Source organism: Scardinius erythrophthalmus (genome assembly GCF_964197995.2).
Source record: "Scardinius erythrophthalmus genome assembly, chromosome: 23".
Classification (NCBI taxonomy): Eukaryota; Metazoa; Chordata; class Actinopteri; order Cypriniformes; family Leuciscidae; genus Scardinius; species Scardinius erythrophthalmus.
This window is the reverse complement of record NC_138243.1, coordinates 30,422,918-30,449,494: the sequence shown is the minus strand read 5'-3', so window position 1 is coordinate 30,449,494 and position 26,577 is coordinate 30,422,918. Positions and strand designations below refer to the sequence as shown.

At 36.9% G+C, this 26,577-nt stretch overlaps 1 protein-coding gene across 1 annotated transcript in view; it reads right to left on the bottom strand.

The window, feature by feature from the left end:
* Positions 1-25,874, bottom strand: part of cplane1 (ciliogenesis and planar polarity effector 1) — a 60,876-nt gene extending 35,002 nt beyond the window's left edge. Inside the window, exons 1-19 of the mRNA XM_081353699.1 lie at positions 25,736-25,874; positions 24,984-25,113; positions 23,741-23,876; positions 23,545-23,664; positions 22,661-22,899; positions 20,583-20,689; positions 19,826-19,982; positions 19,636-19,739; positions 17,496-17,678; positions 16,509-16,758; positions 15,476-15,625; positions 13,061-13,731; positions 11,391-11,581; positions 11,236-11,316; positions 10,989-11,153; positions 6,207-6,374; positions 5,182-5,410; positions 4,041-4,153; positions 1,314-1,531 (exon numbers count right to left, since the gene is read on the bottom strand). Of these exons, the coding sequence (XP_081209825.1) occupies positions 1,314-1,531; positions 4,041-4,153; positions 5,182-5,410; positions 6,207-6,374; positions 10,989-11,153; positions 11,236-11,316; positions 11,391-11,581; positions 13,061-13,731; positions 15,476-15,625; positions 16,509-16,758; positions 17,496-17,678; positions 19,636-19,739; positions 19,826-19,982; positions 20,583-20,689; positions 22,661-22,899; positions 23,545-23,664; positions 23,741-23,876; positions 24,984-25,064 (3,363 nt within the window). The 5' untranslated portion in view covers positions 25,065-25,113; positions 25,736-25,874. The remainder of the gene's footprint in view (positions 1-1,313; positions 1,532-4,040; positions 4,154-5,181; positions 5,411-6,206; positions 6,375-10,988; positions 11,154-11,235; positions 11,317-11,390; positions 11,582-13,060; positions 13,732-15,475; positions 15,626-16,508; positions 16,759-17,495; positions 17,679-19,635; positions 19,740-19,825; positions 19,983-20,582; positions 20,690-22,660; positions 22,900-23,544; positions 23,665-23,740; positions 23,877-24,983; positions 25,114-25,735) is intronic.
* Positions 25,875-26,577: the final 703 nt, after the last annotated feature.

Sequence of the window (26,577 nt, the reverse complement as noted above, 5' to 3'; positions counted from 1 at the left end):
CTGGTGTACGCAATACCTGCCCTTGATAAATGCCGCGGCTGAAATCGATCGTCATTAGAATAACACGCCCCTATATATTCAAGTCTCCGCTCCCCCCACGCCCTCATTTTACGCCATGGACACACGGAAGACGGCAAAGAAGAGAAACTTCTTTGAGAAAGAGAAAGCGAAACCAGGGAAATGGAAAGAAACAAAATTGATTTCTAGATTTTTATTATTAATGACGCTTATTGTTATTTAGAAGAAGAATTTCGTTATTATTATTATTATTTGTATTATTATTATTATTTAAAATAAGAAGAATGGCATTTTTATTATTTTGTCAGTCTGAATAATTTTTTTGGTCATTGAAAGCCTTTCATTACTAAACCCAGTCCGTGCACACCTGCCGGGCCTAACCCTGGCCTAACCATCGTTTCAAAGAAACGGCGAGCGCGTCGAGTATAAACCCCTCGTCCGTTTGGGGAGGTGTGCGCGCAGTCTGCGGAGACTCGCGCTGCGGAGCCAGGCGAAAGTATAAACAAGGCTTGAAACATCAGGTAAAGCGCACAGGCTCGCAACTTAAGGAATACATATGCCTACAATTGAAATGCTTTGGCAAATTCACACAAATTAAACATTGAAGTCCATGTTGTACAAAAATAAACACTGAAGTTTATAATTACTATGTTGTTGTTGTTTTTTACAGTGGGTCATAATATATTATATCTTTTAGTTTGTCAGTGCGTTTTGTGGTGTTAGGAATTTTTTTTCTGCGCATTCCCGCACTCAAAACGTGCGTACACCACCTCCTGAGCTGGCGTAGGATTTGAGCGTGCCGTACGCCAACGTCCATATTGATAAATCTCAAAGTCACCGTGGTTTTGGGTGTACGCTGGAAATTTGGTGTACGCACTTTTGATAAATGAGGGCCAGTGTGCCTAGATCTAGACTTAAGAAGGCAATCACGCTTTGGATCAAAACTTTGGAACAGTCTACCTCTCTACATTAATAATTCATTACATTCATATAGCTCTTTTCTCACACTCAAAGCGCACATTAGGTTAGCTCCCCTGTTTCCACCTTCAAATCTTCTTTAAAAACGTATTTACTCTTTTTGGCTTTTAATATTCCCTGATTTAGGTACGATTATTGTTTATCAATAGTGTGTTCCTTTATTGTTTGTTTTATTGTATTTATTCTTGAATAGCACTTTAGTCAGCCTTGGCTGTTTTTAAATGTGCTTTATAAATTAATATTATATTGTATTGTAAGATGAGAAAGACAGACAGAGGTAGACGTGACAGTGGGGCGTCTCCGTGTGTGTGAGCCACCTGTGTGTTTGGTGAAGGTTGTGGACAGTACAGAGGAGGAGCAGGCAGGTAAAACACAGGAGGAACCAGCACAGGAAGTGATGTCGCTCGCTCTTTGGCTGCGTTCATCAGTCGTGTTAAAGGCTGAGAGACGACGTCCACCTCCGCCATGACGGACGCCTTCAGGATCTCCTGCACTGAGACTTGAAGAAGATCCACGTCCTCAACACTCACTGCGTCTAAAGGACAGACAAACAAGCAGCATACCGTCAGTCCGATGGATTTCAAACTTGACAGGTGTCTCGCTACGAGCACGAGTAAGTGTAGTGCCAAGTTTGACGTTGTTTGGATTAGAAATGCAAAAGACATCATTAAATATATCGGTAAAAGAAGCAGTTAGAAGGTTGTGGTTTAAAAATAAACATTCTGACATAAACACTCTGTCAGCTAAACATTAAGTCAGCGACACTGTTTACTTCTGAATATTATATTTTATTTTATTTTTATTTATTCATTTATTTGACATGGACATTGCAATTAAACATAGTACAAAACAAGTTTGTAACTGATGCTATGCAAAAAGAGTTTATAGCTAATGCTAATTCACAACTCCAGTCCATGGTTGGGCCTTTACACTACAACATTTTCTATTTCATCATAAAAATGTATCTATAGACACACCATATAAATCACTTACATACACAAACTAGCTATTTACAAATGGGTACATTCCTGTTTCGATTTCATCCAAGACTTAACACGAGATGTTAACATTTTAAGCTCAGTCATTGTTTTATATTCAGTGGGTAATGAGTTCCACAACTTTGCACTTTTATATGAAAAAGCAGACTGACCAAATGAAGTCTTACGGTATGGAACTATACAGTTGTTATTGATAGAGCCTCTGCTGACTCTGTTGATGTTTTGTCTCTGCATAAATGAACTGAGTGGCTCAGGTGCTAAATTATTGAGACATTTGAAAATTAGTTTGAGAAAACATAAATCACTAAAGCTTTCAAAGCTTAACAATTTATACTTCTGGAGAATATTGCAGTGATGGTAGCGGATTGGCTTCTTGTCCATAATCTTTATAGTTTGATTGTATAATGACCTGATGTGTTTAGTTGCTGAGAGCGTGGCCTGTGCCCATGCTGTCATGCAGTATGATATATGAGAAAATATCATAGCATGCATGTACAGGAGGGCGGCCTGGTTTGGAATGTATTGTCTAATTAATTTGAAACAGTTTAGGTTGCTTTGTATAGTTTTTGAGATTTTCTTAAGATGTTTGTCAAATTTTAATTGGGGGTCAAGGATCAATCCAAGGTATTTAAAATCTGTTACCAATTTTATAGTTGTGTTTTGCAAATTAATCAGAAAATTTATTCACGGCCATCATTTGTAGTAACTTATTCACAAACTGTTTGCTCAAGCGAAGCGTTTTCTTGGAGTTTACTGTGTAGCCTGCTCCCTAAATCGTTGCGCTTATTCATTTGTGGATGTTAACTGAATCTGTAAGTCAGCTACACTGTTTATTACTGAATATTATATTTTATTCTGGTGCACTTAACGTTATCGCTACTGTGTAATAGTAGCCTATGCTATTCACCAACTAAACATATCCTATTCAATGCATTCACAGTCTCTTTCATGGCCATCATTTGTAGTAGCCTATTCACAAACTGTTTGCTCAAGCATAGCGTTTTCTCTGAGTTCACTGTGTATCCTGCTCCCTCAATCGTGTAGTTAAATTTTCCATATTTATTGTGTGTCATTATGTCAGTCTCAGTATTTGCTTTCTACCATGCACAAATAAAAAAGTCACTGAACTTTTGCTGTGTAATTGTAACAGTGAACACTCAAACACACCAAACCAACAATTACTAAAAGCACACACAAAAAATGATTTTGCATGAGCACTTTGCACTAGTATATATAAATATTTTATTTCCTTTTATTTTGGATGCGATTAATCGTTGCACAGCCCTAATTATATTATATTATATTATATTATATTATATTATATTATATTATATTATATTATATTATATTATATTATATTATATTATATTATATTATAGTATATTATATTATATTATATTATATTATATTATAAACAAATTATTATATTATAAACAAATATTTTATTTTGAGAAAAATATATTAATTTATTTACATAAGTTTTAGTTAACAATAACAACACTGAATATTATATTATATTATATTATATTATATTATATTATATTATATTATATTATATCATATTATATTATATTATATTATATTATATTATATTATATTATATTATATTATATTATATTATATTATATTATATTATATTATATTATATTATATTATATTATATTCAATGTGTGAATTATACAATGATTATCCGGAAGATAAGCGTTTTTACAGATAAGTCAGTCAGTCTACACCACCAGACTTAAAATTTATTAAAGCAAAATGTATTTATTAAAACAAAACACAAAAGTTGTGATATGTAAAACTACAATAATGTGATAAACAATGAGAGTGAGAACTCAAGTATTGTTATGAACCGTTTTATACTGATGCTGATGGAAAAGGCCGGAAGCTGGCGAAGGTGAAAATAGGCCTTTTAAATATCTTTGGATGTTTTAGAAATGTTCCTTATGGTAATATGCAGAATTAAAACCTTCCCAAACCTTGCTTAACTGTGGGATATAGATCTCACAATTCACACTTTGATTATAAATATCCTATTTTTACCTTTACCATCCGCTTCAGACCCAAGCATTCGACCCAGTAACTCCTCCAGCTGATGGTGGAATATCACTGCAGGCTTCAGCTCAGGGGGAAGGTGCAGCTCTCTCCACTGCAGGCTTGAGGACCAAAACATGAGGAATATGGGGGGAAAAAATCACTGTAACATCTGAAGCGAGAGGATACCAGACATTCATACTCAGTGTTGGGGAAAGTTACTCAGAAAAGTAATGCATTACAATATTGCGTTACTCCCTTAAAAAGTAACTAATTGCGTTACTTAGTTACTTTTTTAGAAAAGTAATGTTACGTTACTTTTGCGTTACTTTTTTTTCACCTGGACTGGGCTTGTTTTTTTATAACAAAAAAGTTATATTTTTGGGCAAATGTAAAAGCCCTTTCACATTTTTTTTCTTTTTTTCTTTCACGTCATTTTTGCCAATGGTTTAACCGAATCATCGAAGGTCAGAAGCAAGAACACTGGTCAATAAAGTGAGATTAAATGCATAAAAATGCATGTTTTATTTAACATATTTAGTTATTGGAGGTTTGCATAGTATTCTGATACTGCATTTCACTTATTTTATTCATTTTGAGGAATATTGAATATATACTGTATACTACTATATAATGTTGAATATAATGTATAGTGATGCAATGGGGGGATATGTGTGGGTCCTGATAATGCCAAATGTCTGATGTTACCAGTAAAAAGTGGCATATAAAAGTAAAAATCTAGTCAATAACAGAGTACAAGCATATTCGTCTAAAATAATTCTGTATTTTCAGCTTCAGAATCATGAATATTGTTATTCTGGCGTCTCTATTGTCCTGTTAATTGGGCTTCAGCACCAAGTCCAAGCCTATTAATTTACACCCACAATTTAATATCAAATTTACGATTTTAATCAACAGCACATTTTTCGTTAACCTTTTATCACATGTCTTGGGAGTATTGCAATAGTATTGTATTGTGAGTTCAGTATCGTGATATGTATCGAGTAACTTGCGTTACTTATTTGAAAAAGTAACAGATATTTTGTTGTAAATTTTAAAAGTAATGCGTTACTTGAAAAAGTAATCTGAATACGTAACTCAAAGTCAGTTGTAATGAGTTACCCCAACACTGTTCATGTTTACAACAAACCTGCTGAAGTCTAGATGGCCACTGCAGTAGTTGGTGTACGCCAGGCCGAGGGTGGCCGCCATCTTCCAGTCTCCCAGACGCTGTGCCATCCACACGGCCTCAGGGATCAGCCCGCCCAGCAGGAGGAGCTCTAGAGCGTAATCCACCGTCCACACCTCCGACAGCTGATCGAAGCGAACCGCCCCCGCTGCACGAGCCTGAGACAACTCCACCACACGCACACCTGTGTCTGAGACAGCATCTGTTACACTCATCAACTCAACCACACGCACACCTGTGTCTGTCTGTCACATGACCTCATTACGTCACTGCATGTCTGATTATCATCTCAAAAAACTGTCTATGTTTTGCATTTGAACCTAATTTTGTGTAAAAATGTCTGAACTTTTAATAGCCTGATCCAGCCAAGTAAAGAAATAGATGTTAAAGCAACACTAAGGCACTTTTCCTCTTCGGTCCCCCTACAGGTTGGAAGCGGAATTGTCCATTACCGCTGTCGTAAATAAGTTAGCCTACCGTCGCATGCACGCTGTTTATCCAGCACCGGCTTTGGAATGAACGATGTCCACAGACAAGGAACAGTATGTTGCATGATTTTATGAAAGTATGATGTACTGCGACATCAGAAACGAAGAAAAACTAAATAATGACTATTGTAACGCTTGACGTAAAGCAAGTCAAATTTGTAGTTTATTATGTCTCATTCGAACTACAGAAACACGACCCGGTTTGGCAAACTTGCATAGATATAGGGCTGCAAAAGTGCCTTTCACCCTGTTACGAGTTGATGAACCACTGATACGATTTTGGAAAACATTATTTTAAGGTAAAAAATGTTCCTTAGTGTTGCTTTAAAAATCGTTTCAGGTTCAACCGTCACATTAGACACTGAAGGTCAAGTGCAATGCATTGCATTATGGGATACAGAGTGCTCTGATTGTAAACTACACATTTCATGCGGTTAAAAAATTAGCATACTGTGCAGAGAAATAGCCAAATTGGTATATTGTTTTCCCTGAACTCACTGTTTGGTAAGTGAAGAGGCGGCAGCACGTCCACATTGTGTGGCGGGAGGATGCAGAGCGGGCAATTGGTGAAGTACGCAGCCATAAACCTGCCGAGAGACTGAACCACTGCGCAGGCCGCTTCACGCCCCACCGGCCCCGAGAGCCAGCACTCACACACAGACTCATCTGCAGGGTACAAGTGATGGGAGAAATCTGATACTCACTGTTGCAATCTAGGAATACAAATGTTTCTTGAGCGGCAAATCAGCATATTAGAATTAGGGATGCCCCGATATGAACATTTTGGCCGATACAATAATTCTTTATATTTCGAAAGCCGATAACCGTTATATTGGCTGATAAATCTGAATCCAAGTTTTTTATATAATATTTAAGAGCCTGATTACAAAAATATGTCTCACTATTAACACCCATGTCCCAATCACACAATTATGATGTTCTCATAATTTTATGTAGCTGATATAACAGACTTGCGCTGCACAAGTTGCACTGAACTAGATTTTCCTTTTTTGAAGTGATTTCAATCATATTTCAATCAATTCAAAACCATCATGACGAACAGTGAAGTGCATCTGAAGAGTCTCAGCTGACGGAAATAATCAATTATTTATCAGCTTTAATATATCGGCCAAAATTTCTCATCGGGCCAATAACAATAGCATTAAAAATGAACATACAGTATATTGGCTGATACCGATATGGTGGCCGATATATCGTGCATCCCTAATTATACTGATTTCTGAAGGATCATGTGACACTGAAGACTGGAGTAATGATGCTGAAAATTCAGCTTTGAGCACAGGAATAAATTACACTTTAATATATATTCACATAGAAAACATCTGTTATAAATTGTGATAATATTTCACTATTTTTACGTGATTTTTGATCATTTTTGATCATTTAAAAGAAATCTCGCCTCTACCCCAAACTTTTGAACAGTATAGTAAACTTAGGCTACTTATTAGATGGTAAGTACAATTTATTTCCAAAGCACATTGAAACACTCTGTCCAAAGATCTGTACAGAAAACAATATACATAATACATATACATAAAATAAAAATAATAAAAAACAAGAAAAAAAAAACAGCAAGTAAGCAAATTGATAGGAAGAGAAGGGTAATGAATAAAAGTGTGTCTTGAGTCTAGATTGATAGGGATGTAATAAAAGAATAGATCATTTTCCAGATCATGGAAAGACAAAATTGATTTAAGTTTGGTGATAATTCTCAAGTGGTAGTAACTACTTTTAACGGATTTGTTTATCCAGAGCTCAGAGTCAAGAATAACACCCAGATTTAAGTGGGAGTTACAGCCGAGAATCATCAGCATAGACATGAAAAAAAAAAATTGTATTTTCTAATAATATCGCCTAATGAAAGCATACAAATTGCAAAGAATCGGCCAGAAAATTGACCCCTGAGGATACAGAAGCAGAGGATGAGAAAAACTGGCCAAAAGCCATTGAATGTTTAATGTAATAATGAAACCATTGTACTGCTGTAGCCTTAATGCCAATGTTCAAAGAAGAATCCACCGTATTGAAGGCGGCACTAAGGAGCAATAAAACAAAAACTGCATCATCGACAGAGTCTACTGCAAGACACAAATCATTTAAAGGGGACCTATTATGCAAAAATCATTTTTATTATGTGTTTGAACTAGGGATGGCGAAAACAAAAAAATTTCTTGACCGACCACCGAGCCTCATTAGCCGGTTGAAACCGGTTAACCGATTAGTTTAAAATATGCTAGTAGGGCTGTGCGCATGAGCAATAGTCACATCGCCGGAACATGCGATGTGAAGGGTAGCAGCACCCATGGTGTATTAAGAGAATGACGATTTCGTACAAAAAAGAAAGTCAAAATCAGCTATTTGGGACTATTTCGTCTACAAAAAGGAGGATGTTGACCAAAAAGAGGTACTTTGACTGGAGTGTTATAAAGTTGTGGATGGTTGTCTTTTTTAAAAAAGTCTTTTGTCTTTTATTTTTCGTGTTCGCATTTATGAGGAAAAAAACTATTTTACGTGACAGTTCTCCATTACGGACGCGACCGATCAAAGCGGCACTAAAAGACTGCTTTAAAACTTTCACAGAAACCTCAAACAGAAAGCACAAAGCCTTTCTTTAAAACGAATTTCGTTTTGTATTAATTGTATCTTAATTTTAATCAGTGTTTCATTATCCAATTTTCTAAAATAAAAAGTAAATAGCAGATAGCTATGCACGACACACGGAGGCGCCAGCGCCTGAACTGGAGCTAACGTTAAGCTATCATCCATGAACCGAAACTCAACGTATAAGGTAGCCTATACTTGCCTCACACACCTAAAAAAAAATAGAAATAGATCTATTATCTACAGAAATCTCTACTTTTAAACAGAACCATTCAAAACAAAATAAAACGATTTAATCCGTAAATGTGTATTTCTCTCCGGCGCGTTCATTACTGCGAAGATCGCGAGTCAGACTTCACCTTTGCAGCCGACACTGAAAACACTTGTTTATTAATAGACAATTAAAATGTCTCATCGCAATATTTTACATATTCATTCATTCATCATTACTTTTGCTGGTTCTTTGTGACAGCTTTTAGGTGCCGTTTACATGAACGCGTCACTGCATCAGCACCGAAAACAGAGAGAGAGAGATTTTTTTTTACTTATTTTGAGGAAATAATGAACAAACAAACATCTGTTAAGAGCGCCGCCAAGTTGGATTGCGTAGAACGTTCACCGAATTCTGACAGAAATATGTTCTAATTTTGGAATAAAATATTAAGTGACCTTTTTGTCACTTGTAATGAAGCTTGCTTATTAGTGAAATTATTAATATGGAATGGTAATTATTGACTTTAGTATATTGATCATGGCTCGCAATACATATCGTTGGGAAAAAAATAGCCTATCGCAATGTAATTTTTCCCCAATATCGTAATATTTTCCTAATATTGTGCAATATCGTGATTGCAATTTCGCAACTCTGTCGCATCTTGGATCTCTCTGCCGCTCTGCCTCCCGCTTTGGCTACCTTTCTCACCCGAAGCTTGCGGGTGTCGCGTTTTCACATCATATGATGTGTTACTACTGTATTTAAGCACTGTCTGTATCACACAAGTTGCAACTTACATCTGTGTCATTCTTTTTTGGTGAAATGGTCTCACACACTTCTTTGCACGCTTCATCCTGTCGTCTGCCCTGGCTCTAACCTCGAGTGTTTTAGCCTGTTGCCTTTACTTTTCGCAAACCTTGTGAGCGCGCGAACCCAAACGCTGTGACCTCGCGCCAAATGTTTTTATTGGTTTATTAAGTACAAACAGGCGAGTTATGAAAAATTGAGTGTGAGGGATTTGTTCACTTCACACAAAAAGATATTGGAATGAGATGGCTAACTGTAGTAGCGTTTAGTCCACTGTCTATAATAGCCTAATTTAGAGATGACTTTTTTTTTTTTAACCGACTACCGACAATTTTGACCGGTTAACGTTGATACGGTCAACCATCGGTCAAACGGTCATCGGTTAACATCCCTAGTTTGAACACAGATGTGTGTCCACAATGTATGCAAACAACCAGACTATAAGGGTAAAAATCCACCAACTGCTTTTTTTATAATCCCCATAAATCATAAACGGTCTCTCCAAACTAACTGTCCTAGATTTACCCCTGCTCGCGCGCAAGCCCCGCCCACAGCCGATGATGATCTGCCCTATTAGCATAAACCCCGCCCTGAGTGAACCACGCCGATTCTGCTTCCTCGCTGTAGCTGCTGGAGATATACAAGGTCTGCGCCAAAAAAAACATGACAAATGTTGTTACTGGATGTGCCAGTGAACATACGAGTCTCCATAGACTCCTGGCATCTGAGCCACTGACGACACCATGGATGAATTTTATGTATGAAGGAAATGTGGCGAAAAAAGTTATTAAAGTGTTAAGTGAATATATTTGCGCAAATCATTTTACGTGGGACTGCTTCACAAACGAGGGTCAGTTCTTTTTATTTTTTTCAACCTTTATTTATATAGCGCTTTTTACAATACAGATTGTTTCAAAGCAGCTTTACAGTGATAACAGGAAAATAATGCAACAAAGTTTGTTTCTAGAAGAAAATAGCGTCACAGTCCAGCTTAAGTAAGTTCAGTGATGGTTCTTTTTTGCTGGATTCAGTTCAACGCTGGATTTGCACAAAAGTTGTTTCTGAAAGATTTTTAGATTAACATGATGGTACATGCTAGTCAATGAGTTGAATCAACTTAACTCCCGAACAACTCCATACATTTATCCACTAACCCTTCAGAAACGCCCAGTTGCATTCTTCCTGAGTCTCTCTAATTAGCGTCCGACTCCGGTTCGAACAGGCTGAACACACCTACTGACCATTTCTGCCATTTTGGCTGCGTGACATTCTCCAGTTTTGTTATTGCCAGAGTATCCGAAGCACGAGCTGTAAAGGCTCCGCCCTCTTTTGGAAAGGAGGCGGGGAGCAGCAGCTCATTTGCATTTAAAGTGACAAATGCAAAAACAGCGTATTTTTGCTCACACCCAAATGGGGGCAAATTTGTCAAGCTATAATAAATGACCTGTGGGGTTTTTGAGCTGAAACACATTCTGGGGACACCAGAGACTTGTATTACATATTGTGAAAAGGGTCATAATAGGTCACCTTTAAGTGAAAATGTCAAGAACAAACTTTGTTTTGGTGATGAACGGATAGCTTGGCTATTTGAACATTTGAGCGTTTTGAAATTGTGTCTGCAGAAGTAATAATCTTACCAGCCTCTCCTGGCATGTCCTCTTCCTCTCGTCCTGCACGCGACTGTAGTTGATGTGCCAGACGGTCACAGAAACCTTGAGCCTCTCGCAGTCGATACTGAAACAGCTGCGCGTAGAGAAGAGCCAGACAGTAGCGTGTCTCCAGGTAACACGTCATTGGACCTGCTGTGGGATGCAGGACGGACGTAGTGAGTGACATGTGACATTTAACATGACAATGTGAGCTGAAATAAAAACAGTGACTGACCTTTCTCTCTTTCAGCCAACAATTCAGACCTCCAAACCTGAACACTCTCCGCATATTCACCTAAAATAAAGTGCTGTTCCCCTGGGGACGGAGAAGCATTATTATGATATGATGGTGTAACATAAGTCGCTCCTGTTATGGTCACACATGCTCACCGGTGAAACTACGCAATGTGTGGCTCTCCTCAAGACGATCTCCGGCAGACTGTAAAGCTTGCTGGACTTGAGCTATAATAACTGACATCTTCTCCAACTCATTTTTTACGACCCCTTGACCTCTTTGGTGGCGTAACTCCTCCTGGTACCGCAAAGCCAATCTGTACAGCTCACGCCAAATAACCACCAATCTGAAAAACACAACAGGGAACTCAGGCCAACCAATGCTGCAATGCTGTCGACATTGTCTCACATCTGTTATAAAAAAGATAAAATAATTGTGAGTAGTGCTTGCTATGATACTGTTGTGATGGTTGCTAGGGTGTTGCTATGTGGTTTTAAGACATGCTGAGTGTTTTTATAAGTTGCTATGAAGTTACTAGGGTGTTTTGGGTGGTTGCTAGGGTGTTGCTATGTGGTTTTAAGACATGCTGAGTGTTTTTATATGTTGCTATGAAGTTATATAAACACAAGGGTGTTTTGGGTAGTTCCTAAGACTATATGAGTTTTTTTTTTTTTATATCTGAGTGTTTTCAGAATGTTGCTATGAAGTTACTTGAGTGGTTGGTTGCTAAGACAGTGTTTTTACCTCAAGTTCACAAAAAATAGTAAGTAGTGCTTGCCATGATGCTAGTGTGATGTGGTTGGTTGCTAGGGTATTTCTAAATGGTTTTAATATGTTGTAACTAGGGTGTTCTGGGTGGTTGGTAAGGTGTTGATATGAATTTGCTAATGCTAAGATGTTCTGAGAGTTTTTATATGTTGCTATGAAGTTACTAAATTGTTCTGGGTGGTTTCTTTGGTGTTGCAATGTGGTTGCTAAAGTTAAGACTATCTTAGTGTCTATCTATATTTTGCTATGAAGTTTCTAAGGTGTTCTGGGTGGTTGCTAATATGTTCTGAGTGTTTTTTATATGTGGCTATGAACTTACTAGGGTGTTCTGGATGGTTGCTAGGGTGTTGCTATGTGGTAGCTAATCTGTTCTGAGAGTTTTTATATGTTGCTATGAAGTTACTAGGATGTTCTGGGTGGTTGCTAGGGTGTTGCTATGTGGTTGCTAATAAGTTCTGGGGGGTTTTATGTTGCTTTGAAGTTACTAGGGTGTTCTGGGTGGTTGCTAGGGTGTTGCTATTTGGTTGCTAATATGTTCTGAGTGTTTTTTATATGTGGCTATGAAGTTACTAGGGTGTTCTGGGTGGTTGCTAGGGTGTTGTTATGTGGCTGCTAACATGTTCTGAGTGTTTTTATATGTTGGTATAAAATTACTAGGGTGTTTCTGGGTGGTTGCTAAGACTATCTGAGTGTTTTTATATATGTTGCAATGAAGTTACAAGGTTGTTCAGGGTGATTGCTAGGGTGCTGTTATGTGGTTGTAACTATGTTTTGAGTGTTTTTTTATGTTGCTCTGAAGTTACTTGGGTGTTCTGGGTGGTTGCTAAGACTATCTGAGTGTTTCTATTTATCTTGCTATGATGTTACAGTGTTGTTCTGGACGGTTGCTAGGGTGTTGCTATGTAGTTGCTAAGACGGTCTGAGTGTTTTTTTATATGTTGCTATGAAGTTACTAGGGTGTTCTGGGTGGTAACTATGAGCCTTAATAGATGATGACTGGAAAAAAATTGTAAGAAATTTAGGAAAAACCCCACTTCTCAAGAACACCAAAAAGTACCTATTTGAAGGTTGTTGTCGTGCAGTCTGTGTTACTGTCTCAGTGTCTTCTTGTAATATCGGAACAGAAAATATGTCAGAGGAATATGTTTGCTGGCCATCCTCCCCATGATGCAATGCTCTCGACGGGAGGCTGTAGGCCCGATCTACACTCCGAGACACTTGCTGAAGGACGAAGAGCGCCGCGCTGAAGTTCTGTGAGGAAAGTGCTACACCTGATGATGAAAGTGGGACGAAAATGTCTACGAAACATCTAGTGAGCTCCACTGTGACGCCCAGACAGCCCGTGCCTGAGGAGTGTGTGGCGTCCCACGGCAGAAACGACAGGAGAGTCCTGAGTGTGTGAAGGGCGTGTGTGAGCCATGTGCCCGTACTCTTCGAGTCGCTGACCCTGAGAAGCTTTATGAGTCGAACGATGCACAGGATTGTGTATTTGAGGAGACGCTCTCTCTGCTCCATGGACCCACCCAGGGAAACGGCCAGAGCCCAGGCTCTCAGAAGGTTCTTGTGAACCCGGTTCAGATCCTCCTGCAGATCTGAGGACGTGGACTCTGGATCTGTCTGTGCCTGAGCATGAAGAGTGTCAAACATCGATGCAAACTCAAGCTTGCCTCCATCTTCCATGCGTGAGCAGGCGTACGGGTCTTCATCAGAGTCATGATCTTCCTCATCCTAAAGAGATAATAATATTCATTATTTGGATTAGTAACTTATATAGATTTAATCACTATTAAATGTTTTTAAAAATATAATTATTTGTAAGTTATTTTTAAATAATTTTATTAAATGTGTTTTTTTTATAATAGGTATTCCACAAATAATAGAAGTAAAACCTTACAATTTATTATAAACTTTTTTTAATTCATACAATTATAAAAAATATTCTAATTTAAAAAACTATTTATGATAGTGTTATTGTAAAAAAAAAAAGAAAAAAAGAAAAAAAAAATTAATTTGTTATTTATAAACTGTCATTTTGTCTGTCATAAAACAGTATTATATTTTTTCTTGGTTTGCTTTTTTTTGCTATGCATGAGGAACTGTGAACTCTAAACAAGGACATCCGTTGTTAAAACATAGTTTATACAGATGAACGGATGTTAAGTATCGTAATGTTCTACAAATATAATTTACCTTTTATTTCTTATATATTTTAGAATTTTTGTAAAACATAATGAATATAATATATATATATATATATATATATATATAAAAAAGCATATCCTTCAGAAACTGAACACACATCTGTATACTGTATCAGTGTATACAGCATCAGTCTTTATAATGCATTTTATTTGCTTTTGATGCGATGCTCACTTCTAGTGTGGGCAAATGTCAGCCGTTAAGCGACTGAACACCAGTGGGCGGGCGCATATGTGGTCAGTGGGCGGGGCCTATGTGGCCAGGGAAATGTGACCAGTGGGAGGGGCCTATGGTGCAAATATACTTGTCAATAGGCTTGTTCGACTTCATGCAGCTCTGTGCAGACTGATCGGCGGCTGACTTGAAGCAGTGAATGCCGGTTAGAAATTTTGTCCGACTTGATATAGCGCCGACGCCACGTGACTGATGCCATCAAAGTACCGCGAGAGCGATTCGAGAGTAGCCGGAGAACTCAGCCTGCGCAGCTTCTCAAGAGCGGCTGCACGAGCTCTGATGACGACACAGCTGTTCCACGATTGGCCGGATTCACAGCATGACAACGATCACGTGTGTTTCGTGTTTATTCGAACACCTTTAGTTCCTCTAAAGCTCACAAATCAGTTTTGTATAAAAGTAAACACTCTTTCATGTAGTTGCGATGGTATATTGTGTCATGTTTATCAAATTAAAACTGATTAAAAAAACGTAGACTCCACTTCATTGATAGTAGCTTATGTTGAACTTTATTCTTGTTCAAACAGACGCTGTATGAAGCAGTACATAAAGTATTGAATGAAAATGTCTCTGAAACATCTGTGTATTATTTGGCAAATATTTCATTTATTTCACTTCAGCTGTGGTAAAGTATGCAAACACCACGTGAGCGGTCACTACGGGAACCAGAAAGTGTCCGACTTCACGTCTCCGTTTGCAGCTCCTCTCCGCCTGCACGCGGCTACTCTCGACGATCGGTTACATCCAGCCGCAGCCGATGTCCAACACCCCTAATGTCTTGCTCTGGAGGCGTCATATGCAAATGTATTTGCCCGTGTGACGTCATAGATCACCCAATATCAAAACGAGCTGTTTTAGAGCTTGATTAAATAAATGCTTTGTTTATAATGAGGAGAACATTTTAAACTCTGAAACTTGCAGGATGTTTTAATGGTATAAATACCTCTTATATGTCAAAAGATCAAGGAAAATTTTATTTCTTATGTCATGACCCCTTTAATGACCATTTATATGCAAAAAGCGTTTGAGATGAGCTTACCTGAGCTGTCTCAGTACACTGTGTGAGGTCTCCTGTAGCTCGCAGGTAGAGAGGTAGTGTGGTCAGAGGGCTTTCTTTCTCTTTAAGAGCCAGAAGACTTCCAGTGAACGTCAGCGTGGACATGGATTCCAGCCTAGACCTGACCTGAGGCTGAAACACCCAGAACACACTAGTGAACAGTGTTGGGGAACGTTTCTTTGAAAAGTAATGCATTACAATATTGCTTTACTCCCTTAAAAAGTAACTAATTAGTTACTTTTTAAGAAAAGTAATGCATTACGTTACTTTTGCGTTACTTTTTCTCACCTGGGCTGGGCTTGTTTTTTTTTTTATAACAAAAAAAAGTTATATTTTTGGGCAAATGTAAAGGCCCTTTCAGACCAAAATTTATATAATAAGGCTGAAGGAAATGCAAATTCACACGTGTACAGTAGAGGGCGCCGTAAAGCAAACCTTTCAGCTGCTGCTGTTCTGGATAACGGAAGAACATATTTACCAATAAAAACTAAAAATCTAAAGTCACTTTTGCTTATGGTTTAACCGAATCATTGAAGATCAGCAGTAAGTACACTGGTCAATAAAGTGAGATTAAATGCATAAAAATATTTGTTTTATTTAACATATTTAATTTTTGGAGGTTTGTGTATTATTCTGATTTTGCATTTCACTTATTTTATTAATTTTGAAGAACACTGAATCTTTTTTGTGCAAGTGAGACGTGTAAATGCACGCTCACATTTAGTCTAAAATGACAATATCCATCGTGTTTACACACAGCACACACACACACACAGTCTCTGCACTTACAATTTTTCTCAACATGGTAACAAAAGAGCAACTGTCAGTCAATAAATGTGAAAAAGTAACTTGCGTTACTTATTTGAAAAAGTAACTCAGATATTTTGCTGTAAATCTAAAAGTAATGCATTACTTTACTAGTTACTTGAAAAATTACCCACAACACTGCTAGTGAACCATCAAAACAGCAATAAAACATGATGAACAAACATGATTTCCCATCCCCTCCGCTGACCTGAGATGAACCCAGGACCTCGCGTATGTTCTCCAGTCCTTGAGCAGAGTCCAGCAGGAGGGCGCTCATGATCCCGACAGCAGACGGGTGTTTGGTCATCCTGAGCACAGTTATCATGTACCCGTCGGACACGATGAGGAACGGCTGGCGAGGATGACAGGTCACAGAGAACCGCTGTCTCAAGGGGTCACGGAGCGACACACTCGAGCTGGACAGGCCGCCATCTTGTGTCTGCAAAGGCACTGGAGGTCTACAGATGACATTGAAAACAGTGTTGCCAGACTGAAAATGTCCAAGTATAATACCAGAAGCTCAGAATTATCGTATTTGGAAGAAAATTATCATACAGGATAGGGCTGCACAATATACTGAAATTATCAAAATATCGCAAATGTATATATCGGGATATGCATATCGCAACGGCTTGCAATAACTGGGGTCATGAACAAAAGACGAAGAGAAAATCACTCACTGCTCTTGGCTGAATAACTTTTGTAGCTTTAATAAGAATCAGGATATATATTTAATTCATACAGTGAAAACTAAGCAGAGTTTTATTTTTACATTTGATTATTCAGTTTCTGCTGTTAAATAAACCTAATGTCGGATAACCTGAACCCTGAACCCCGTGGTTTACACTGATGTTAAAATAACACTACTTATGCAACAGTAAAACACTGCTGTTCACTTTCAGAAGTTGTAGAGATGTTTTACTGTCACAAAAAGAAACACGTATGTAGGTTATATCATTTTAAACCATTTTACCATTTTTACTTACTATTTAATGCACATCTCATTTGATATTTTTTACTTCATATTAACATTTAATGCACATCTCATTTTACCAACAATTTATTTATATTTATTGCACATCTTATATTTAATGCTTATTTCCTCCATTTCTAAAACCATGTGAGAAAAACAACCCAATATCTGATAGAGTACAATATCAACTTCAACGTCAACTAGAGGAACCAATCAGATCACCTGTAGGTGACGAGTGGGTGAAGAGGCAGGAAGTGGGCGGCACCGAACTCAACACTACATCCTGTGGTGGACAGGGACACGAGTCCCCCCAGACGAGCCAGCATGAGCAGAGAGCCTCTCTTGAGCACACAGGCCAGATAAAGCCCTTCTGGTGTCCAGCTGACACAACACACCCAGTACGACCTGCAGGAAAACACAACATTGATCATTCTCAAAACTCTAATTCTCGGTTATACTTTACTATACTTGTTTTGTTACTCCCTCGCAACTTACTCTGCATTTTTGTACTTCCTATTCTTGCACATTCTCTGTACATTGGACTACTTATTGCATTATTGCTATTTTGTTTATTAATAATAATAATAAAAATATTAATAATTATTATTATTATTATTTGAAAAGCGCTATATAAATGCCTCATTCATTCATACTACTACTTATTTTTTCATTATTATTTCTTATTTATATATTTACACCATTTTAACTACTATTTATTTATATTTAATCCACTGGACATCATATTTTTACTATCTGTTTATTTATATTTAATTCACATCGTAACTTATCATTTTTATGTATTTAATGCACATCTTATTTGACCATTTTTACCTTCCATTTATTTATATTTAATGCACATCTTATTTTACCTACTATTTATTTTTATTTAATGCACATCTTATTTTAACAATCTTCACCTATTTAAAGCACATTATGATTATATTACCATTTTACCAACTATTTATATTTAATGCACATCCTATTTTACCATTTTTACCAACTATTTATTCATATTTAAAGCACATCTTATTTCATATCGTTTCACCTATTTAATGCACATTCTATTTTACAATTTTTTCTTACTATTTATATTTAATGCACATCTTATTTTATATTTTTTACCTACTATTTGTATTTAATTCACATCGTATTTAATATTTTTTACCTACTATTTATACTTAATGCACATCTTATTTGACCAACTATTTATTTATATTTAATGCACATCTTATTTTATATCGTTTCACCTACCTAATGCACATTCTATTTGACCATTTTTACCCACTATTTATTCATATTTAATGCACATCTTATATTACCATTTTACCTACCATTTATATTTAATGCACATTCTATTTCACCATTTTTACTAAGCACTTTTTTTATTATCTAAGCAGCTGACCAGGTTTATAGGTTTATTTAACAAATAAAACAGGTGAATCTTGAAGATGGGGAGGGAAACAACCTCACAAACTCCATCAATATCAGTTATGTCATTGTAGCAGTCTGACATGCAAGCTAATATAAACCTGTTCATACAACAAGCCAATCAGAAACCATCCAGCTGAGACTTTAAAGGGTTAGTTCACCCAAAAATGAAAATTCTGTCAGTAATTACTCACCCTCATGTTGTTCCAACCATGTAAGTCTTTCGTTCATCTTCGGAACACAAATTAAGATATTTTTGATGAAATCTGACAGAATTCTGACTCTTCCATAGGCTTCCAGTGTGACCGAAACTCACTGGCCCAGAATAGTTATTAAAAACATCGTTAAAATAGTCCAAGTGACTCCAGTGGCTCAATCTTAAGTATATCAAGCGACGAGAATACTTTTTGTGCGCAAAAACAAACAAAAATACCGACTTTATTCCACTATTCAATTCCTTCTCTCTGGGCCTCGTAGTGTTTTTGCGTAGCGCGTCTGTGTTGCACGTCATCACGTAGGCTCACAATTGGCCGAAGAAGGTCATGTGTGTGATGCGTGATGACGTGCAACACAGACGCGCTACGCAAAAACACTACGAGGCCCAGAGAGAAGGAATTGAATAGTGGAATAAAGTCGGTATTTTTGTTTGTTTTTGCGCACAAAAAGTATTCTCGTCGCTTGATATACTTAAGATTGAGCCACTGGAGTCACTTGGACTATTTTAACAATGTTTTTAATAACTATTCTGGGCCGGTGAGTTTCGGTCACACTGGAAGCCTATGGAAGAGTCAGAATTCTGTCAGATTTCATCAAAAATATCTTAATTTGTGTTCCGAAGATGAACGAAAGACTTACATGGTTGGAACAACATGAGGGTGAGTAATTACTGACAGAATTTTCATTTTTGGGTGAACTAACCCTTTAAAACACTCACCTCACATATTTAGCTGGAATAATGAGCGTCTTCATGCCACATCCTCCTAACAGGCTGGAAACCGTCACAAAGTTCTGAGTGCTGATGAACAACACCTGCGTGGCCTTTCAGATCACAGAGAACAAGGCTTTTTAACACTGCACAAATGTCATTCCTGTGCCTGCAGGTCTGAATGTAGCAGTGAGCTTACCCTCGGGTCTTTCTGGTTCAGGACCACTGCTAATAGTTGAGCGTCTGGAGAGAACGCTGGAACCAGAGCACCTCTGGACTTCACTGGTTTACATGGAGGCAGGAGCTGGTTGAACGGGAAACACTTCGAGGACCAGTTAACACTGAAACCTACTGAACTGCCAAACAAAACAGAATAAAGTAATGAAGATCGAGAGGACAGGGAAATGCATGAACTGAACAAACACTATACTGTACGTATCTTGAATGCAATGCAAGTTGCTTTGGATAAAAGCAGCTTGTTATTATTATTTATAAATGCATATATTATTTCTGATATAAATTACTGTCCTCTCTGCAGGCACTAACATGTATATATGCATATGTATTTTTTGTAGATAGACATATGTATGCACATTCACACAATCATGTACATATGCACGCTTAAATATTATTACAAATATATACATATACATGCTATTTGCCTATCTGTGGTTTTTAATATTAGTTGTTGTTATGATTATATTGACTGTTTTTATTAGTTTGATGTAGCTGGAGACTTTAAATAATCTCTTCCTGCCCTGTATTTGAATTGTATTTTCTTGCATATATTTAATAGCGTGCAAAATATCTATACTAAAAACGGCCAATGTAAAATAAATATTTACATTTATTAATAATAATAATAATTACAAATCACCTTAAACAATACTTCCAAGTGAAATGAACAAATGAAGCCAGAATTCTAATAAATAAAAGCACATTTAACATCATCTGACCTGAGTTTGTTTTCCCATGTGGAGTCCCACTGGATTTTCAGCAAGGTGACGGTGAGCTTCCCATCAGCAGTGAACACAAACGCACTCAGACACGCATCACCCACTGCCTAAAAACACCACAGCAAAATATAACACATATGCAAAAACCCTAAGCAACATGAAGGGTGCTTTGCTTCAGAACGAAGTGCGTTTTCCCCCTAGGTTCGGTTCGTTTAGGCATGTGAACACGGCAATCGCGCTCGGATCCGCACCAAAACAACCTCTCTGAGATCGCCTGAACGAGAGGGTATGGAAGCAATCAGACTCAACAGACCAAATGGTATTAAAATTCATAACTGAAAATGTGCCATATAAACAGCAGTAGTGTCTGATTCTGTGAGTGAGCACATTAGTTATCACAGCTGAAAACCAAAAGAGCACCTCTTCATCTTATAATGTGTTATATATATATATATATATATATATATACAGTAGAGCTCAAACAGTAGAGCGTTGGCATTTGCAACGCCAAGGTCATGGGTTCGATTCCCAGGGAAAGCAAGAACTGATAAGAATGTAAATGTGTACCTTGAAATGCAATGTAAGTCGCTTTGGATAAAAGCATCTGCTAAATGTAAATAAAGTACAGGTCAAAAGTTTGGAAACATTACTATTTTTAATGTTTTTGAAAGTTTCTTCTGCTCATCAAGCCTGCATTTATTTGATCAAAAATACAGAAAAAAAACAGTAATATTGTGAAATATTATTACAACTTAAAATAATAGTTTTTTATTTGAATATACTTTAAAAAATAATTTATTCCTGTGATGCAAAGCTGAATTTATCACCATTACTCCAGTCTTCAGTGTCACATGTGACATCCAGTCTATCACATGATCCTTCAGAAATCATTCTAATATTCTGATTTATTATGAGTGCTGGAAACAGTTCTGCTGCTTAATATATTTGATGAATAAAAGGTTAAAAAGAACTGCATTTATTCAAAATAAAAAAATATTTTCTAATAATATAAATCTTCTTTACTATCACTTTTTATCAATTTACCACATCCTTGCTGAATAAAAGAATTGATTTATTTCAAAAAAAGAAAGAAAAAAAAATTACTGACCAGCAGTGTATATTGTTGTTACAAAAGATTTCTATTTTTAAAACATTTGCTTCTTTTTTCTTTTTTTTTTACTTTTTATTCAAAGTATCCTAAAAAAGTATCACAGGTTATGAAAAAATATTAAGCAGCAGAACTGTTTCCAACTTTGATAATTAATCATCATATTAGAATGATTTCTGAAGGATCATGTGACAGACTGGAGTAATGATGCTGAAAATTCAGCTTTGCATCACAGAAATAAATGATAATTTAAAGTATAATAAATTGAAAACCAATTATTTTAAATTGTAATAATATATCACAATATTACATTTTTTTTCTGTATTTTTGATCAAATAAATGCAGGCTTGATGAGCAGAAGAAACTTCTTTCAAAAACATTAAAAATAGTCATGTTTCCAAACTATTGACCTGTACTGTATGTAGTTTATTTGCGCTTCTCCGTGCAAGAACACTGTCCCGACGAAGCCTTGATTCCTGCTCCAGCTGCATTATAACATTCGCACAGTGTTTGCGCGTGTCTTGACACAGTAAACCTCTAGACAGCGCTGGGTGACCAGAGAGCGTGTGAACTTACTGCAGAATTAATAATAATGTAGTTTATAATTTAACAGCGGCAATGATGGCTACATTCGTAAAGTGTTTGCGTGTGTCTCGACAGTTACAAATAAAACCACAATAAGTTCATGGAGCGAACCTGTCAATCATCTTGATGGATGACGCAGACTTAACTCGAACCAGGAGGAGAGTTACTCGCATGTGACTTGCATAAACACATTTTGGTACGCTTTGAAAGGTTGCCTTGTGAAAGCGGCCCGAACCAAGGATGTATGGTTACATACTTGGTTACATTGTTGCATGTAACCAAGGATGTTACATGCAACAATGTAACAAATTAAGTCCCTGTTTCGGAACAAAACAAACAATCTGTAGGTGTGGTGACGCCCTAAGACTCTTTTCACTGTTTTTACCTGGTTCTTCACAAACACACTATGAACGGAAGCCTCTTTGTCCTTTACGGAGGGCAGTTGAGTGTTTTCACGGCATGATATGTGACTCCAGCGTCCCGTGATGGTGGCGTCCCGCGGGCCGCTTAGATCCTGAGGTGTTGTACACTCCCAGAGGAATACCTGTCCTGTAAGAGCGGCCAGGAAAACTCTCTGCGCATTCTCAGAAACCAGCAGAGAAAGTCCTAGTGTAGTCGCAGAACCTGCGTAAGATGAGCCGTGTTAGTTCGAGGATGATTACTGGATGTGCATCAGGAAAATCGTACTAAATAAGTCCTTCAGTGAAATAAGTTCTCTTGATATTGATAGCTGATGCTTGTTTTGACAATATCTCTGGATACACGATATCATGGTCTATTGATTTGTATCTTGTTGTATGATAAAGTTGTTGTTGTCTACTGGGTGGCGCTGTGAGTGTGTATAATTAGAGCACCTGAGCAACATGTGTGTGTGTTGGTAATTGGGAAGCACACAGTTTTTGACCGAGTAGCTCGCAAGGTGGATTTTAGTCTTATGCGGTCTACAAGGTATGGCTTTGTGTGTACGTGTGACCAAGCAAAGGCCACAAGAAGTTTTTTAGACCATGTTTAATGGAGCACAAGTAATAAAGAAAGACATTTGTTTGCATCTACATCCGTCTGCATGCGTTTTACTCTTATTATCAACGGCAAAGGTTTTGGAAAGCCATTACAACGTGCATATTTCACACGTATAGCTCGACGTTTGGACCGTATAGTGTGAACACATAAAACGCGAGCTTTAGTTTTACATCGCATGCGATCTACTCGAACAGTGTGAGTAGGTAACCTTGCTGAAATGGCACGGTGTATCCCCGACTTTACACAGACCTCTGATGGAAGAAGCCAGCTGATGAACCGCAGGAACTGCTGAGACCGTTTTGAGTGAATCCTTGTCTTTGTTCCACAGGAAGAGTTCTCCGGAGACCAGCAGACCCACCAGCCACACGCCTGCGGATAACACGGATGAACACACGTGTGATCCCATCACAACACACACACACACTGATGAGTGACGATCGCTCACCGTTCTGAGACGCTGACATGGACACCACCCTCTGCAACAGCGGCTGAAGTTTGGGGATCTTCTTTTTGGTCCGTCCCGAAGGCAAATGCACTTCACTAATCCGACTGTCATCTAACAGAAAAACACCCTCTTTTTCCTGAAAGAAAACAGTGACATGCACTACTGTTCAAAACTTCTAGATCAGTAAAAAGAAGTCTCTTCTACTCCCTAATTCTGCATTTATTTGATCCAAAACACAGTAAAAACTGTGAAATAACTGTTTTCTATGTGAATATATAGTAAAATGTAATTTATTCCTGTGCTCAAAGCTGAATTTTCAGCATCATTACTCCAGTCTTCAGTGTCACATGATCCTTCAGAAATCACTCTAATATGATGATTTGATGCTCAAGAAACATTTATGATTATTATCAGTGTTGAAAACAGTTCAAAAGTACAGCATTTATTTTAAATATAATCTTTTGTAACATTATAAATGTCTTTACTGTCACTTTTGATCAATTTAATGTGTCTATGCTGAATAAAATTGTTAATTTCTTTCCCCAAAAAAATCCTATTTCCTTTCTGATGCTTTCTATTTCAAATAAATGCTGTTCTTTTGAATTGTCTATTCATCAAAGAATCCTGTTTTCAACATTGATAATAATAATAATAATAATCATAAATGTTTCTTGATCATCAAATCATCACATTAGAGTGATTTCTGAAGGATCATGTGACACTGAAGACTGGAGTAATGATGCTGAAAATTCAGCTTTGATCACAGAAATAAATTACACTTTACTAGATATTCACATAGAAAACAGCTATTTTAAAATTATATAACTAAATAATAATATATCACTGTTTTTAATGCATTTTTTATCAAATAAATGCAGAATTGGTGCGCAAAAGAGACTTCTTTCAAAAACATTCAACAATCTTATTGATAAAAAAATGGTTGTGTCACTTTATTGTCTTATTATGTCACTCATTGTTTTATTTTATTTATTTTGCCACTGATCTTGTTGCTTGACACTTATTTTGTCATTTCTGTATATATGCATATTTTGTGTTTATATAGCAGTGAGGTTTATTGTATTTTGTCTGTCTATATAGTCTGTGGAGTAGTGTTCAAGTATTTTATTGTACTTGGTAACATGACAATAAATGACTTTTGACTTTGATATTGGTGTTTGTTTGAAATCATTACATTAGCTTCAAAGCATTAAAAAAGTACAAATGTGTACAGGTATGATCTCACCCGGCCAAGCCAGCAGAATCTGGGCCACGGCTTCCGGCGCTTGATGCTGGACGACAACAAAACCTCGAGCTTCACATCCATTCTCGGCGCTGAGTTTCAGAGGACCAGAAGATCTGCTTCCTACATCCAGCTTCATGTGGACCGTGAGAATTAAAAACAGCAGAAGTGAAATCTACTCTTATTTACAGCCCACATAACATGTTAAACAAGATATTGAAGTAGAATCATATACAGTATTTATCTGGGGTTTATTTAACCTGGTTTACAGCTAAATTAACAGTACAAGCACAAATAAACATACTTATTTTAATATGAGTAAAAGTGAATGCTTGTAGCATGACCACAATTTACTACAAAATTCAACCACAGCAATTAATTAGCAAGATGGATAAAATATAAGGTATTTAAGTAATAAACTTGAATCTAAAATTAACCATATTATTATTATTATGCATAATTTAACCGCAGCAAATCAAATCAGCAGCCAAAATACTGTATTACAACAGCTAAGTTACACTATTAGTATAAACACATCCTTTAATCCGTTTGAAATGGATGAAAGCAACATTTGCGAATGAAGAAACTAATACGATTGAGCTAATATTAATATTCAAGAAGTAAATAACTGTCATTAGCATGCGCAGTAATACCGTTAGCTGCGGTTTGTAAACACAACATCAAACATGATCCACACACACACACTGTAGTTCTGTACAGTCCTAAACGGATATTAAAGTGTCTTTATACTCTACCATCATCCCATGACTTTAATAAACACACTCCGCGTCTAATTTATCCGCTGTTTCGAATCTCCCTCCACTTCCGGTTTTCCAAACTTCAAACATCCCATGCCTCCCACTGCGTTTCCATAGGAGCAGACGCATTCGAGCGCGAGCGCAGCCAGTGCGCATGCGCGATCAGAGGATGAGGGAAGGCTTCTCGGGTCTCTATCAAGTACACGAACAGTACTATTTTAAAATATGTAGCTTACTATATAGTGCATAGTACAACAAATGTAACGGTTTTTTTTAGCTGTTAAAATGTTAATTAATAAATAATAAGCATATTAAGTGACTAATTGAACATCAATTAGGCCTACATTATTTTTTAAATGAAATATTTGGACATTTAATACTTAATTTAACACGTAATTATATTAAAGATGATTGTGAATACAATATGCAAATGAGGCAATTTCTAATTAAATATGCACTCATTTGCATACATTTCCCGGAACAGAAATCTGAAGATTGGAGGTTCAGAAAATGCTCCCAACAGACAAAATTGTTTGTTTGTTTTTAGGAATAAATAGTTACATTAACGTGGTGTAAATAAAACTGTAATGTTTGTAAGTGCTACTGAAGAGAAGAAAAAATCTCAAGTCTTTTTAAGAGATGTATTGAAATTGAAAACTACAGATGAAGTGCAATAAAACGAATACTTACATTTGTATTTTGGATGGGGTTTTTTTCACATTATTCTGAAGGAGGACAAGTTATGGAAGCAAAAAAAAAAAATGCTTTTTTAAATAATAAAATAATAATAAAATAAATTAAAATCGGAGGTATTGTTAGGCCTGTAGCCTATAAATGCT